General features: G+C 41.1%; 1 protein-coding gene across 1 annotated transcript; it reads left to right on the forward strand.

Annotated features, from left to right (window-relative positions):
• The first annotated feature begins 396 nt into the window (after nucleotides 1-396).
• Nucleotides 397-13,566, forward strand: LOC306977737 (ras-related protein Rab-18). The gene is made up of 7 exons (XM_079576171.1): nucleotides 397-576; nucleotides 6,024-6,079; nucleotides 8,611-8,672; nucleotides 9,923-9,995; nucleotides 10,376-10,494; nucleotides 11,992-12,058; nucleotides 13,176-13,566. Exons 1-7 carry the CDS (start codon nucleotides 509-511, stop codon nucleotides 13,343-13,345), a joined length of 615 nt encoding a protein of 204 aa, XP_079432297.1. The 5' UTR covers nucleotides 397-508; the 3' UTR covers nucleotides 13,346-13,566.
• The last annotated feature ends 2,747 nt before the right edge of the window (nucleotides 13,567-16,313 follow it).

A 16,313-nucleotide genomic window follows, 5' to 3' on the forward strand; every position in this document is an offset into this window, starting at 1 on the left:
CTTTGAGAAACATGTGACACAGGCTGATAAAGCGCAATAAGTGTAAGATGTTGTTATTTACAAGGCCACAATCCTATACAATATATGGAGCCCGTGACCTGCCGTGGGGGCTGAATTTTGGCCCTCGACCGAAACGACATTGACACCCCTGACCTAATAGATCCAAAAAGAGCTTTTGTTTACTTTTTTCTGAAATTACAAAAAAAGGTCCATTTGCCTTTGATAAACCGAACATGTGCTTGGTACCTTGATATATGAACAGTTTCCATAATATTACCCGCATGCCTTTTAAGACTAAATGTGCATGACATTTTCCACATATGTTGTTTGTTATGTAATCAGAACAAACGTGGCTGTACCGGAAGTGCCACCGCGTGCACAGGAAGTTGTCGGCCCTCCTCAGTCAGTGCCCTATCTCTGCTCCGCTGTAAACACCAGCGTCTTTCTCCACAAAAAGCCTGTCCCTCCCGCACATCCCCCCCGTAACACCCGCACCTGTGACGCAGACATGGAGGACGACGTGCTGACGACTCTGAAGATACTAATAATTGGGGAAAGCGGCGTTGGAAAGAGCAGGTAAAAAACATGAATGTCTCCAAGAAAGTGGTGTCGTGGCTCCGGGCTAGTGTTAGCTCGCTAGCCCGATCTGTATCAACCCCATAACTCTGACATATGTTTACCAAAATAATGACAAAGGATCTGCGGTTTTTGGATATTTATTTAGCCTGTCTCCTTGTATAAACGCGCTCTTGTGGTTTATGTGATCCCCATAAACCATGACTTGCACTGACACTGTTGTTCTGCGATGATGGGATGTTGCAATCACGAGAAAGCAATTTTAGTCTTGTTTATGAGCGATGACCATGAACACTGGCGGCTTCTGCTGCTGCTGCTGCTGGCGACTTGTTACCAGCTATATGCTTATTATTAAGCTATTTCGTTTTTTGCCTTTATCTGTGAACTGCTTTTGTGGTTTCTGATTCCACATTGTTTTGTTGTGATGGTTTTTGTACGTCTTCGCTGTGTTTTTGTGGGGTTCGGTGGATTATTTTTGCAGTAGAGAGTTCATAATGCTCCTGAAGTAAGCAGCTTTCTTAAGGTAAACAAAGAGCTAGCTTAGGAGCTAAAGACATTTGACACCTACAAATGTCTTCTTCTGAAACACTGGAAGAGCCCCCACACCTGCGGAACAGTGGAGGCGTCGCAAGAGGCACTACAGGAAACAAAGGAGAAGATGGTGACAGACTGTTGTGGAGCGGAGGGAGCTGCGCAGGAGGGAAGGAGGAGATAGAGGAGCTGACCAGTGCAGGACACCATGCTCTGAAACGGGGGCAAACCCAGGAGGTGGTGCACCATTTCAGAGGAGCACTGAAGGCAGCCAGCCAGGTGTCCTCCTGGTTCTACCACTGCCTCCAAAAAGATTGTGGTCAGGTTGTCCCACAGTGGTGCCGCGCTCAGGACTAACACCTGAACACTATTTGGTCGTACAATGACAAATAAAGCGATTACTTACTTAAAACTACGTTCGCGTGACGTCACAACATTCAGCAGAAAATTCCATGGTGGTAACTATGGTAGCAGTTTTTTCTTGTCTTGATTTTCGGCTAATATCTTTATTGTTATTTCTATTTGAACATTGTATTTGCCTGGATTCACCTGAACTATAAATTGTCATATTTATTGCTCTGTTTTATTGCCTTAATGTTTGGTGCAGCCCTGTGAGGCGACTTCTGTTGTGATATTGGGCTATACAAAACCATTAAACTTAAACTTCTAGGATAATCCATTTGTCTAAAAAAAAAAAAAGGTTTCAAAGTTGGTAGTGTCAATAGAACCGTCCAATGGCTACAAACTCTTTTAGCTCTTTTGCCTCCTTATTTGTCTCCTTATGATAATGCAGAGACATTTTTTCTTAATTGTTTTCCTGTTTCCAAACTTAAGCTTTTTCCAACTCCTGGCCCAAACCTTAACCAGTTAGACTTTGTCCATATCAAACACCAAAATAGCCTGGGACCGTCCAGTGGCATCGTAGACAGTTCAAATTTCTACGTCTCCTCTTTCATCCAAAAAGTGCGTGATTTTTGCCAATGGATCAGACTTTCAGCCATAATAACAACAACATGTCAGGTTTGTGAATCCAATCCCTGCCAATTAATGATCAAGTACAACATTTTGACATTTTCTTTTAAAAACTGTTCCCTCCCATGGAGTTATCTCTGTTGCAATAGAAATAAATAGAACATAATATTTTTGGGCTTCTTCAGGGGGTACTCGGGCTCATCTGCAGTTTTTATTTGTTCATTTTAATAAGAGATCATTTCACTTAGATAGTTTGGTGTTTGTTTGTTCGTTTGGACAATAATTCAGTTCTGTTTAGGGCTGTTTTAGGGCCTTATTAGACTCCGTTGACTGTGTCTTATCTTGATCTTGGCCTGTGGGTACTTGGACATCAAGAAAATTCTCGGTGGTGGTACCTACTTTGTGTGAAAAATGGAAACACTGCTCTCAAGGATATCATGAAGTAAAAACACCGCCACCCGTTTGCTGTGGTATTGTTGAGGATGAGCTTCTGCAATGTCACACAGTTATTTTTCCGTCCGTCATATTTACCGAAATTCTTGTGTGGATGATGGTGGAGCATCATCAATGAGCACATCCCAGAGACTCTTATTGTGGCTAAGATCTGGACTCGACGGGTGCCAATCCATGTGTGGTCATGATTCATGCAGTCAGCCGACCTCATTCTTTGGCCTCATAATGTTGCTGTAATCATCCAATAGGAGGAGGGGCGGTCTGTGTTGAAAAATACACGTTTTTCGAAGGCATCATCACCATCTGCTTATCTGCAATCATGAGCGCTGGCGTGGGCCGACTCCACTCCGCTTTATTTACTCTCCACTATGATTTGGCTTGGTCTTATATGTTGTCCAGACAGAATGGAAGACTTATTAGACATCAACCATCACATCAGAGCGTCAGGAACGATCGGAATGCCGTAAACAAGTGGAGGGAATAAATAATCAGCCGTCCAAAAGCGATGCGCTCATGTCAACAGATTATCAGCGGCAAACTCCTTGGATTATTGCAGATTTATTATCGCAGCGCACTGTCCTCGTGAGATTTAGGGGACGCGTAGTCTTTGTTTCTTAAAGGACAGTTGTTTAAAGAATCAGAATCCTCAACTCTAGAGGATCATTCATGAATTTTGTTCAGCGAATGATGCAAACAACCACTGTTCAGGTCACTGGCATTAAATCTCGCTTTCTTTGAAAATTGTGAACTTTAATAATTTCAGCGATTTAAAATGTAGCAATTGGCAATTAAAAATGGCATTAGAAAGCATTCAATTTGACTTGCTTCTGCCGGTGTGAACCAAAGTGACAATGAGCCCAAAAAGCCTGAAAGCAACTTGGTTTGAAGCTAAAGAAGTGGCTTTACAATCGGACATTTAAAAAATTAACTCCCACCTGAACCGAGCACATTTTCTCCAGTTTGGCTTTACCCCAGTCCAAAAGCTTCTGGAAAAACTGAGACGAAAACAATGATGGAGTTGTGACAAAAAAGTGAGAAAACATTGACAAAAAAGTGACGAAAAAGTTATGAAAAAGTGGCAAAAATGTCACAAAAATGTCACAAGAAATTGACAAAAAATTGATGAAAAAATTACCAAAATGCCACAAAATGTGACAAAAAAATGACAAAAATGTAATAAAAATTCGACAAAAAAAATTACAAAAAATTAACAAAAAATGACTAAAATGTGATAAAAAATTGACCAAAAAACGACTAAAAAGTGACTAAAATGTGACAGAATGTGACAAAAAAATTACAAAAATGTGATAAAAATTTGACCAAAAAAATCCCCAAATTTGACAAAAAATGACAAATGTGATAAAAAAAATGACGACAAAATGACAAATGTGGCAAAAAATGACACAAAAAAAAGACAAGAAAGTTACAAAAATGAGTTGAATACCCAACAAAATAATGATGGAAAAAAAATCTGATGACGTGAGGAGAAAGATCCTCTCGGTTCAGGTGGGAGTTAAGAGGTTAAAATAAATTAGCCAATTATTTTACAAAAATGACGAGTTTTACTTTTATGTTTGAAGTCTGTTCTATAATGTCACTGTAGGCTATTCAGGAGATCTACAATCACATCATATTAAATTAGTAATCACATTGGCCGATCTTCACTTAAAGCAGCTTCGACATCAGAAAAAGAACATCACATTTGTCTCTTCTTGGATGTTAACTTTGTGTGACTCATTTTGAATAAACTCGACGCATACCGCAGCTACGCTAAACCCATTGAAGCAGCGCTGATACTAATGACCTAATGTCTTCCTGTGGACTTGGACCCGCACACGTCATCTGCTCCAGGCACCCAAACAATCCACAGACGAGCGCGATATGACCGGGTCACGCGCGCACAGTGTTAGCATCATCACAGCACGGCCTGTCCTCACCTCAGTCAGCCACGTCATGCGGCTGTGAATTATGGGAAGAGGGTCAGCACAGGAACAGAGATGGGGCTTCATCAGAGGTTCTATAGTTAGATCAGTTGATGCTGTAAGTGTAAGTCATGATGTATCATAACTGGGGCTGGTAGGCCGTACAATTCATCTATTTAACTCACATCTTTGGTCAGTCTCAGTCAGTAATCATCTGGGGCTTTAACAGCTCCAGGGTGTCCATGGGGTCTTATTAGGGCTGGGTACTGTAACATTTTTGTCCATACCAGTAGGGCTGAAACGACTAATCGATTAATCTATGACTAATCGATTATTGAAATAGTCGACAACTATTTTAGCAATCAGTTAATCGTTTTCTGTTTCACACAGACTAAAATGGAGTAAAAATGACATTAAAATGTAGTATTTTTGATGAAATCCTACTTTGTTTATATAGTTAGGGTCTGTGTACATTTAGTTCATTGTACATTTCATGAATAGAGCCTCCAACAAACATTTCCCTTTAGTTTATTCCATCAACACATCTTCAAGCAGCGCCACTTAAGCTATATGTGACTAAAAAAAATAGAAAAACTAAAATGTTCCTGCACCATTCACAGCCAAGCGATTAATCGTAAAAATAATCAATAGATTAATCGATTACAAAATAATCGTTAGTTGCAGCCCTAGATACCAGTACTTTCGATGCTGACACCTGAACGATACTCTTTCCTAGGGCAGTACAATTAATCGAAATTCAATTACGATTTCCATTATTACACTACACAATAAAAAAAAAAGGCATAATAGAAAAAACGATGGTTAAGCATGCCCTCCCGCTTGTCCATCCCCCTGCTTGGTCTGCTTGTCGGAGCACGTCTGGTCCGCTGAACTACGATCGCAGCGTGATGGAACTGTTGTACATGTCGTGAAAAATGCAAGCAATCTTTATACGTAGCTCTTGAGATAACGCCACTGATATGTGCTCGTCTTTTGCTGAAAGGAGAGCAGAGGTTTCGAAGCTTCTATATCCTCTGGAAAATGCTTTGGTCCAACATAAACAAACGTCATCAGGCCGTGCGCTTGTTTTGCTTGGGCAGGTGTGAGGCCTGGCCAGCAGGGGGCCGGTGAGACGGGGATCTCTCAAGAGAGGATCAGTTTAGAAACAAGAGCATGTTTAATATAATTTGGACTTTTTTAATTGTCCAAAGAAAATATTTTTGCACAGTTTTTCGAAAATTAAAGTAACATGAAGATTATTTTTAATTCTTACAAATAATTGTTTGAATAATTGTGATTTAAATTGTTACTGAAATAATCGCCATTATTATTTTTTCTTTAATCGAGCAGCCCCACTCTTTCCAATATTTTGCCCTCCTCTAGCAATAACTTTGGACTGCATTTAAGTTTTGTATTTTTGTTTTATCATCTGGTCGAAATGAAATATGTGCATAAAATCACACCTTAAGATCACGATTTAGATCCAGTTGCTGTTGATGGCTCTGCCCGATCAGAAGTTTGTCTAATTCTTTCCATTCTTTTTTTTTCCCCCCGTGTGTTTGTCTGCAGCCTCCTGTTGAGATTCACAGACGACACGTTTGACCCGGAGCAGACGGCGACTATAGGTGGGTTGATTTCCAGCAGGTGGTTCAGATAAGGAGCATGTGGTGCTGGTTAGAGCCTGAGACAAACCCCAGTGATAAACAAGTGCAAGAGGGAAAGACACAAACCTCCTCAGCTACAGGTCTCAGGAGTCGGCAAAGGTAACTACAAACGCATGCCTGAGGAAAACAAGTACGGGCAGTTTGGGTAGTATTAGTGCTCGCAGAGCTTTGACACAAACAGTTTAGCTTACTATGTTTAGTGTTGATTTTCCCTTTGTTTTCCAAATGCTAACAAGGACTTGAAAGTAGGACTAAATGTTCTTTTTAAGGCATAACAAAAAAAAAGTTCTTTCCATGAACTTTTACAAAATAAATATGTAAGAGAGAAAATAGTTGAGTGCGACCAGGGTTATGTGAACAGACTGCCTAAAGCTGTTTTAAGTGTTTTTTAGAGCATCCATAGTATTTAGCATAATATTAGCTTAGTGTCACAGTCTTCTTGCTGATTTTGTCTTCTAGTTTTTATCTGAATTATGTCATAAACTCTATCAAAAGTCAATATTTGTCCACAGTGTTCACCTGGACTGTCTTTGTTTTAGCTGCTTTCACTCAACATTATTATGCCATAGATGAGGGCCCGACTGATCTGCCGCCTGGCCAATATATCGCTCCAATATACGAGTAATTTACAATATTGGCTATCGGGTTGGGTACCGTTACCTTTTTTGCGATACCAATGCTTTAACGGTACTTTTTCCGATGCCTATACTAAAATATTTGTCTCCAATCATCTCCAGTGTCGAGAACTGTGTCGAAAATAAGGAAAAATTGTGCAAAAAAGAATTGGGAATAAATTGGGGGGAAATAAGGAAAATATTCGTAATAGTTAATGAGCAAAAATTAGGGGAAAAAACTAAGAACATGAGAAAAAGTTGTCACTTCACTTCCCTTAATGCGGTCCCTGGACCAACAGCATCAAAACTAGGGCTGCAACTAACGATCACTTTGTAATCGATTAATCTATCGATTATTTTTATGATTAATCGATTAATTGCTTGGCTGTGAATGGTGTTGGAAAATTGTATTTTTTCATTTTTTTTTTATCACATATAGCTTAAGTGGCGCTGTTTGAGGATGTGTTGATGGAGTAAACTAAGGGGAAATGTTTTTTTGAAGGCTCTATTCATGAAATTTACAATGTACAAAACACTACAGACCCTAAATATAAAATCAAAGTAGGTTTTCATCAAAAATACTACATTTTTTATGTCATTTTTGCTCCATTTTAGTCTGTGTGAACCAGAAAACGATTAATCGATTACTAAAATAGTTGTCGACTATTTCAATAATCGATTAATCGATTAGTCGTTTCAGCCCTAATCAAAACTTGGATCTAAAGATAGAAGTGTTTTTTTCGGTTCCTGCTTTAGACACTGTAATTTTTCCGATACCGGTAGAACCTAAACTTTTTTTTCCAATACCAAACTGGTATCGTTTAATGGTACCCAGCCGAAAAAAGGCCAATTATCTCCCGAACCGAAAGTGATAGACTTCCCGTTTTTTCTAAGAGCCGATCAGAGCTTTAACGTGAGCCTCAAGGGGCGGAGAAAACAAAAATATCAGCAGCATCGGCCAATCAAAAATCCCCAATAATCTGCATTGGCCTTAGAAAAACCCACATCGGTCAACCTCATTAGATATATTTCTGTATATTTCTATGATTGAAACCTTTACTATAATAATAAATGTTTAACTATAGGCTATTTGAGAGATAAAAACGTAACAAAAATGCATCAAATTAAATGACTTAAAACATCGGCCTATATATCGGCTATCGGCCAGCCCTCTTCGGTATCAGTATCTGACCCCAAAGATCCATGTTGGTTGGGCCCTACCATAGCGTGCTACTGTAACGTAAACATTACAAGTACAGAGTAAAGTGAAGCCCGGGACATTGTAGTGTTCTTATCTTAATACTTTCTACTTTCCGTTAACTTGAAACAAAAATGCATAAGGAATGTCTGTACTTTTAAGCTCCAGTGTGTTTGTTTTACCATAAACGTGTAACTCTCAGTCAGATGGATCACCTCTCTGACCCGTCTGTGCTCCTCTGCGCACATTTCTTCAGCTTTTCCACAATCTTGTCCTCTTTGTCTCCTTCCCCTTTCCTCCGTTTTGACCACTTTGTAATAACAACCACATCAGACGCGCTCGTTTCCTTAAAGCTTAGTGCGTCATGTCGAGCGGTCTGGCAACGTCCTCCTGCATGTTTCTCTCCGGCCTTCAGGCTCCTCTGATCCATTTTACAGGTGGAGCATTAGCATTTTCCTCAATCTGTGTCCCAGTCCCGCTCGTGTAGTCACTGTCATTTCCAACCGGTGGCCCGTAGTGAGCGGAAGCTGAAAGATGTCCTGTGGTAAGGGCTGTTTGGACAATTGATGGTGGATAATTGTGGGGTTTGGCGGCAGCAGCAGGATGAGATCACTGCGACAGAGGAGGAGGAGGGGATTCACTGACTTCTTCTGCTTCTTCTGTTTCTTCTTCTTGTCTAGGTGTGGACTTTAAAGTCAAGACCATCTCGGTGGATGGGAACAAGGCGAAGCTGGCCATTTGGGTGAGCACATTTTGTCCAAAGCACATTTTAATGCTGTTTTAGATTTTTTTTTAAACTTTTTTTTTGCACAGAGGAGTTGTAGTTGTTTGGCGACGTGTCCACAAGATGGCGCCCATGTCCCATCATTGAACCACTCAGAGTTTGTGATCTTTTTAAAGGAAGCACATGAGAATAGTTGATGAGGTCCAGAGCTGGAAGAAACATTCACCAGGGAAATGATGGGATGAAACTTTTTTTTTTCTTCTTCTTTTGGTTTGGATAAGAAAAATGTGTGGAAAATGTTGTTCACGTTAATGTATACTGCTGCCCATTTAAAGAAGTCTACTAAAACAGCAAGTATGAGGTGAGAGTATGGGCACTCCTCATTTTGCCAGGTCACTCAGTAGCTTAAAGGGCCGTGACATATTTGTATCATCCCAATTCTTCACAAGGATGTGTTTATAGGCACATTTCACTACATGCGGGGTCCACTTTTCAGGGTCACTTCCACAGAAATGCTAGAAAACTAACCTGAGAGTTCATGAAATTGAGATAAATGCTTTATAATTCGCTGCACTGAGTTTTTCCCACAAATATTACTAGAGAAACACAAAATCGGGTATAATGCATACAGTTTATAATTTTTATTTGTGTTGTGTGATTTCATATGGACCTCGAGCAAAAAGTGTGAGATGCTCAATTTTACAAACCGCTTCCTGCCTCTTTTTACTCATGAAACGAGTGGCTTTTGTAAAGTTCTATAGATTGATTTTATCATCTGTTCAATCACATGACACGCTGGGCAGGACACTCGCTCCTGCTTCAGAGTTGACTTCCAAGGATGGAAGGCAACCAAGTGGACTAGGGGGGAAGAATCCAACAGGCAACAGAGAAACACCCACTGATAGGGCAAGAAGTGCATTTGTATGAACGTCTCGAGAGGCTGCAGTTTTGTCAGGAAGTCTTTGTTTTTTGGAGATTAGGTTTTTCAGGGAGATCAAAACGTCCTTATTTCACAAAACTGTAATGGATTGTTTTGCATTAAACCGGATCGTTTGATAGATGAATTAGATGGACAAGACAACTGAAGAAACAAAGAAGAAGAGATAGACAGGAAGTAGACATTGAATGAAAAGCTAAAATATGAATAAATCTAACGTGAATCTGTATCTGGGAGTGTAGAATAAGCCCGCAGGAAGAAAAAAAAAGATTGCTCTTCATGATGTAACCGCTGACTTCCTACGACCTAACGTTTCCCCCCTGTTCTCCAGGACACGGCCGGCCAGGAGCGCTTCCGAACCCTCACGCCCAGTTACTACCGTGGGGCCCAAGGAGTCATTCTGGGTGAGTGCCCCTGACTGCCAGGGCCCGCTGTGTCAGAGCGGGGCCCGCCGCACGTCGTAAAGGAGCTGATGGCTTTTCATGGAGCACACACACACTCAGCTTCTAATCACATTCAAGCTTTGTTTCTTTGTTAACTTTACAAAATAGAAGCAAATTTCCTTGATTTTGACTTTTAACGTATGAGTCAATTAATCCCCAAAGACAACAAAAGCTGAGAGACATTTGAAATAAAGTCTAAATCATAAAAGTCCCCGGTCGGAATGAACTCTGATTGGATGTGTCGATGAATACGTTCGTCAAATCCAGCAAAAAGCAAATGAAAACATCAGACGAGACTAGAGTGTTCAAATGTTGACTGTGATCCGTCGTGTGTTTGCCAGTGTACGACGTGACGCGGAGGGAAACGTTCACCAAGCTGGAGAACTGGCTGAGCGAACTGGAGACGTACTGCACCAGGAACGACCTGGTCAAGATGCTGGTGGGAAACAAGATCGACAAGGTGAGAGGAGCGGGGAAAACCATAGACATTTAGATCAGTTGAATTGTGCTGAAATGAAGGCCTTCAGGCATTACATGTGAAGTTCTTTGGAAATCGTGATATAGCTTGATTTTTTTTTTCATTCCAGAAGAATTGAAAAGAAGTAAGCCGAGTCATGTGCAGGTTTTCTTAGCGTTATTGCTCATAAGCTTACGGTCCACTGTCCAATTTGCTTTTAAAAATATCCACATTTTAGAGAGGTGTAACGGTACACTACAATTACATTCTGGGTCGGTTGGTTCGGTTAAAAAAAAAAAACTAAACAAACTTGTAAAATGTAATTGTTTAAGAACAATATGTTTCCTGACCTTGAGGTTTCCAGCCCATACTTGTAATGCTGGTGGACACTTTGTTATGGCGCTCCATGTCAGCCTCCCCTGCATCTCACACCCTGCAGTTATGTACTTGTCTCATTGTCTTGTCTGGTGTGGTAGATCTGGGCCTCTATTGCTCTGGTGCTCAAGACCTGCTCCTGTGCAGCCATGATGAGCCTCTGTGCTGTCCTTCAGTTCGGGACCATCGTGTCGTAGCATTTGTGTTGTACCTCGTCAGTCTCAGGTTGTGAGCAGTTGCCGTTTATGGATGTTGGAACATTGAGAAAGTAATTGTTTCGACATTATTTTCCCCAGCGACTGAGTCAGACCTTGCTCGGTTGATGTCTGAGCCTTTTTTATTCAGTGAGGGCCCCCCTGTGTGCAAGTCAGGTGACTTTACAGTTTAGCTAAGATCTCAGAGCTGATCCCGTCCCGCGTAGCTCCAGAAAGTCCAAACCTCAACCTCTGTGCTCGCATTTTGAAGTATTTGTTTATTTTGTATATTCACTGCAGTCAGAAACAGGCTTTTCTTTTAACTGGAATCACTTTGTGCAGAATCCTTCAAACATTATGTAAATGTAAAGTAAGGCCCTGGTCTATATCCATCATGAGCATTTCAATTAATGTCTGAGCCTTTGCCCATGAATAATCTGCTGATATGGATTATTGGCATTTCTAAACCTCATACTTTCAATCAAGGCGTCGACCTCCAAACGTCCATCTCTGTCAGGCTGTATTTTCGATAAAACTCTTAAATTGAGGAAGAAAATTGTGCGAGCGTGCCATCTCTCTGGTAGCTGACATGAACTACATGATTATACGTTCCCCAAATATCCCCACATGTCATTTCTAAATCCTTCTTTTATTTAGCGCAGCCTAAAACAACACGTGCCTTTGAAAGACGTTAACTCGCAGGCCCGTGATGGATGAGCGGGTCGCACGGCTGCGGCAGACCCACTCTCGGCTCTGGCAGCGGACCCAGGCCGGTCTGAGGGGAGAAAATGCCCACTAAGTTCTACATTACGGATTTATAGCGTCCTGTTCTTCGTCTGTGCGATGATGGCTTTTCCTCCCCTTCGGCGGCAGAGCCTTCAAATGACATTCACCTCTTTCTTTCTTTCTTTCTTTCTTTCTATTGTTGCAGGAAAACCACGAGCTGGACAGGGCCGAGGGACTCAAGTTTGCAAGAAAACATTCCATGCTTTTTATAGGTGAGTCAGGATTCAGCAGCGACACCAGGCCAAAGACACGGCACTGCAGAGAGATGATAGTGGGATTGTTGAATGCCAAATAAAATGAGCCAAACAAAACGTATCGGACGTACCAGGCCGGGATGAAACTCGTCAACTTGGTCTGAGGTTATTAAGGCGAGGCGCTGCAGGTGACCAGTGGGGGGAAAATTATATTTAGGGAAATCAATTTGAAACTTTAGCTGTAGATTACTAATATAAATATGGATAAAGAATATTGAAACTTTTTTTTTTTTATTCAATGTTTTCATATAAGAATAAGACATAATTAAGTGTAAAATTGACCTGTCCAAATTTTCGCCACAGGTTTTCAAGACAGGTTTAAATGTATAATTCTATTTTGTAATAGATATCAGTGTTAGGCAAGTTACTTTAAAATTGGAACAAATACATTTCTCCATTGTGAGATCAATAAAGGCTGTCTTATCTTATCTTATATTAATATATTCTGTATGAGTAGTTACAGCTTTAAAATGTAATATGTTTGTATTACATATTACTATTTCAAAAATGTAACTGAGTTACGCTACTTTGAGTTACTTCTGAGTTACTTTTGCAAAATATAAACTGAAAATAGTCATAATGCCCCGAGAAGAAAGTGCAGTCAGAGATTTCCTTTTATCTTCATTTTCCTCGTTCTCTTGTGTTTTGTTTTGACGCAACTGCAGTTCTTACACACCAACTTCCAACTTGATTTGGTGCTGTATTTTATTTGGGGGGAGTTTTTTCATTCGTACATCAATACAAACCATTTAAATGCACTTGTAACTTGAATTGTAATGAGTTATATATTCTTGTTTTTATGTAAGTAATGTTATATTCCTTATTTACTGAAGGTAATATACTTTTGTAACTGCCCAAATCTGTTAGTTATTTGACATTTGATCAAAGGGAATTCGGGTTCTTGTTTAGTTTTTGAATAAGCTTGTGGTAAGAATCTGTACAAAATCAAATTCCGCCTTGTTTTTTGGTTCAAAGCTCAATCAATAAAAAAAGTCCCTAAGAAAAAAACTTCAATCGGATGGGCCTCAACACGTCGCCCTGGTGCTGATGTTTGACTTCTCCCCTTGTCCTGCAGAGGCGAGCGCTAAGACCAAGGACGGCGTGATGTGTGCGTTCGAGGAGCTGGTGGAGAAGATCATCCAGACCCCGGGGCTGTGGCAGAGCGACACCCACGGGCGCAGCGTGCAGCTGAGCGACGAGGACGCTGGGGGGGGCAGCTGTGGGGGCTACTGCTCCCTGCTGTAAACCCGTCCATCCCACCGCCACATATCAGACTGTGAACAACACTACACCCCCCTGTGGGAACAGGACACAGGCCGCTGCACTTTGCACACTCGCTCGCCTTCTGTCTTCATTTGAGTGACTTTTTTCTGTTGTGTTTATGCAGTAGCAGTTTACCTCCAGGTGGAGACTAGGGATGGGTACTGAAACACCAACGAGCCCCCGCCTCAGTGCTGAGGGGTCACGAGCAGGTCATTAAGGCTTTGCTCCATGTGATCAGTTCATCATCAGTCCTGAGAGCGCAGCGTGAGGCTACAGCTCTGTGCAGAGGCAGAGACGGCTGTAGTCTGTATTTTTCTATGAAGCACTCAAGACACTTTGGGGTCAATAACCAAGCGATTGTTCACAGGACGAGTAACACGTGCAAAAGTGGACAAGCAGCTGTCATATACCCATTTTGACTCACATTCTCTCATTTACTTTTGGGCCTTAACCTGTGATGCACATGATCTAAAATGGTAAATTAACTGGAACTATGTGCTGTTTTCCAGATTACACTCGCTATTGTGCACCTGCCTTGATAAATGACCTACAGTGTAGACCATTTCCAAAGCCTCTGTGGCGGCTCTACAAACCTTGTGTTGTAACGACAGACTCCTCAGCACTGAGCCACACTCTTCAGTCACAATATCCCCTAAAAGATCCAAATGTTTCAAGATGAGTCGTGTTTCTCTGCAGAGCAGCTCACACGGCCACATGTTTGTGGTGGATCCGGTCATGACATCAGCTAATATGGGTCAGCGGTGCGTCCCCACACAGTGTAGAGAAACAGGCAGTGGCTCTCAGACACCACTTAGTTAGTGACATGCCCACACACAGTGGCTTCCAGACTTCTCAGGACCCCCATAATGAGCATGTGAACAATCCAGGGCCCCCAATGTAAAAACCTCTTAATAATAATGTAGATCAAATCAAGCAAACATTCGAAATCTGGTTTAATGATGTGGATTTCTTTCTTCATCTTGGGACCCCCAGCTCGGTGCTCGTGTCTAGGGCTGGGTACCATTGAACAATACCAGTCTGGTACAGAAAAGGTATCGAAAGCCGGTACCGGAAAAAAGGATTGATGCTGTTGGTCCAGGGACAGCATTAAAGGAAGCGACAAGGTTGTTTCCGCCCAAATGAATCTTATTTTCTCTTTTTCCCCAATTTGTTTCCCTCCAAAAAATGAGCAGAAAGGCCTTTTTTTATTACAGATATTTTTCCACCAATTATTCCCCATCTTTCACACATTTTTTGACATTGGAGATGAAGCCGATGTTGTAAATCAGCAGCTCGTCCACACGTTATTGCTCTGTTTGATTATATCTTTATGACAAATATTTTAGTATGGGTATCGTTCAGGTATCTGTATCGAAAACCAAGTGTCGTCTTGAAATAACTGATCGATCGTATTCAAATGTAGAGCAATAACACTTTAGCTTTAGCTTTCACCGAGTAAACCCTCACCGTACCCATCCCTAGTGGACCCAGTCACGTTCGTTTGCATATCTGATTGAAATGAGATTATAAATGTGTCTAAAAGTAGCCTGGATAGTACAGTACACCAACCTTTTCCACTAGTTTGTACCACTTACAGCTCTTCTTCAAAATGACCAAACTTGAAATCGTCTGCCTTTATTTTCTGTGGATCTGCTTTGACAGCTCTTCCTGTGTTCTCCTCAGTATCACAACAGCATGTAAAGTTCATAGGAAAGTGTTTGGGTTCAGGCCGATGAGTCACCTGGGCGTTTCCTGTGGATTAGGGAAAAAAAACAAGGATTTATCTGGAAACTTTGTGACGAAAAGGAATTGCTCTTATTTGTATTTTTTTTTTGCATGGGAGTGTCTTTGTGCCATTTAGTGTTTTGTCTTTTGAATGACCTTCTCAAGCTGTTTACTTCAAATATTTTAACTTATATTTAACCAATATTGTTAGGAGTATATTTGTATACCATGGCGAAGCTGGATGAAGTCTGCTTTTTACCTTTTGGAAGCGCCGGGAGACTGGTGGACACTTGTAAAGCTTGTACATTTGTGTATTTTTGGATCGCGGTGGGAGGCGTCCTGTATGAACTGTAAAGCTGAATGTATATTCACTACAAAACCGCCCGATGTATTGAAATAAAGGAATCTCTCTTGTTTTTAAAGCGGAGTGCACTGTTTGTTTGAGCAAAGCCGTGAAAATGCACAATTACATGTTAGAGCTGGAGAGCAGAGACCGGAATAATCCAACTGTATTAGTATGATAGTATGATAAAAACACAGCTGCCCACTGGACAAACTCAAACCCACAGTCTTAGGGCAGGAGCTTAAACGCTGCACCACACCTGAACACAGAATGTAAGCAGGTAACTGCTTTAGAGTATAATCTGCCATATTTTGTAGAGATGCTGTATCCCGGGCAAGATCGCACTGGTTTCAGGAAAGAAAGACACATTTCATTGCTCTGCAGCTTAACCACTCTCCCACAGAAGAACACACAAACCTTCCCAAAGTATGTTGGTTAACTTTATTAAAGTAAAAGTTCATTTTGTGCAGATTAATTACACATAAAGTCTTCCAGTCACAGAACACAGTAGCTCAGTTGGTGCAGCTGTGTTTGTGGTTTGAAGTTTCTGAGTTCAACTCTCAGAGAGAGACACTGAGGTTTAAAGCATTGTCTCAAATCTTTAGTAGAGATGTTGTGACCTATATGACCCTGTTAAGATGCAGAGAGAGAGACAGTGAGGTTTAAAGCATTGTCTCAAATCTTTAGTTAAGATGTTGTGACCTATATGACCCTGTTAAGATGCAGAGAGAGAGACAGTAAGGTTTAAAGCATTGTCTCAAATCTTTAGTTAAGATGTTGTGACCTATATGGAAGAGAGAGACTGAGCTAATGACCAGGGTCAGGATTTGAACCCACCATTGTCCAGGTCTGAGAGTGACTTTGAATGTGCTGCAACTTCCC

Source organism: Gobius niger (assembly GCF_951799975.1).
Source record: "Gobius niger genome assembly, chromosome: 18".
Lineage (NCBI taxonomy): Eukaryota > Metazoa > Chordata > Actinopteri > Gobiiformes > Gobiidae > Gobius > Gobius niger.

Excerpts from the sequence above, each read along its gene's own strand:
- LOC306977737 (XM_079576171.1), top strand. The coding sequence starts at position 509 with ATGGAGGACGACGTGCTGACGACTCTGAAGATACTAATAATTGGGGAA. Across the intron at positions 6,080-8,610 it reads GGAGCAGACGGCGACTATAG|GTGTGGACTTTAAAGTCAAG; the intron begins GTGGGTTGATTT and ends CTTCTTGTCTAG. Across the intron at positions 9,996-10,375 it reads GGCCCAAGGAGTCATTCTGG|TGTACGACGTGACGCGGAGG; the intron begins GTGAGTGCCCCT and ends TGTGTTTGCCAG.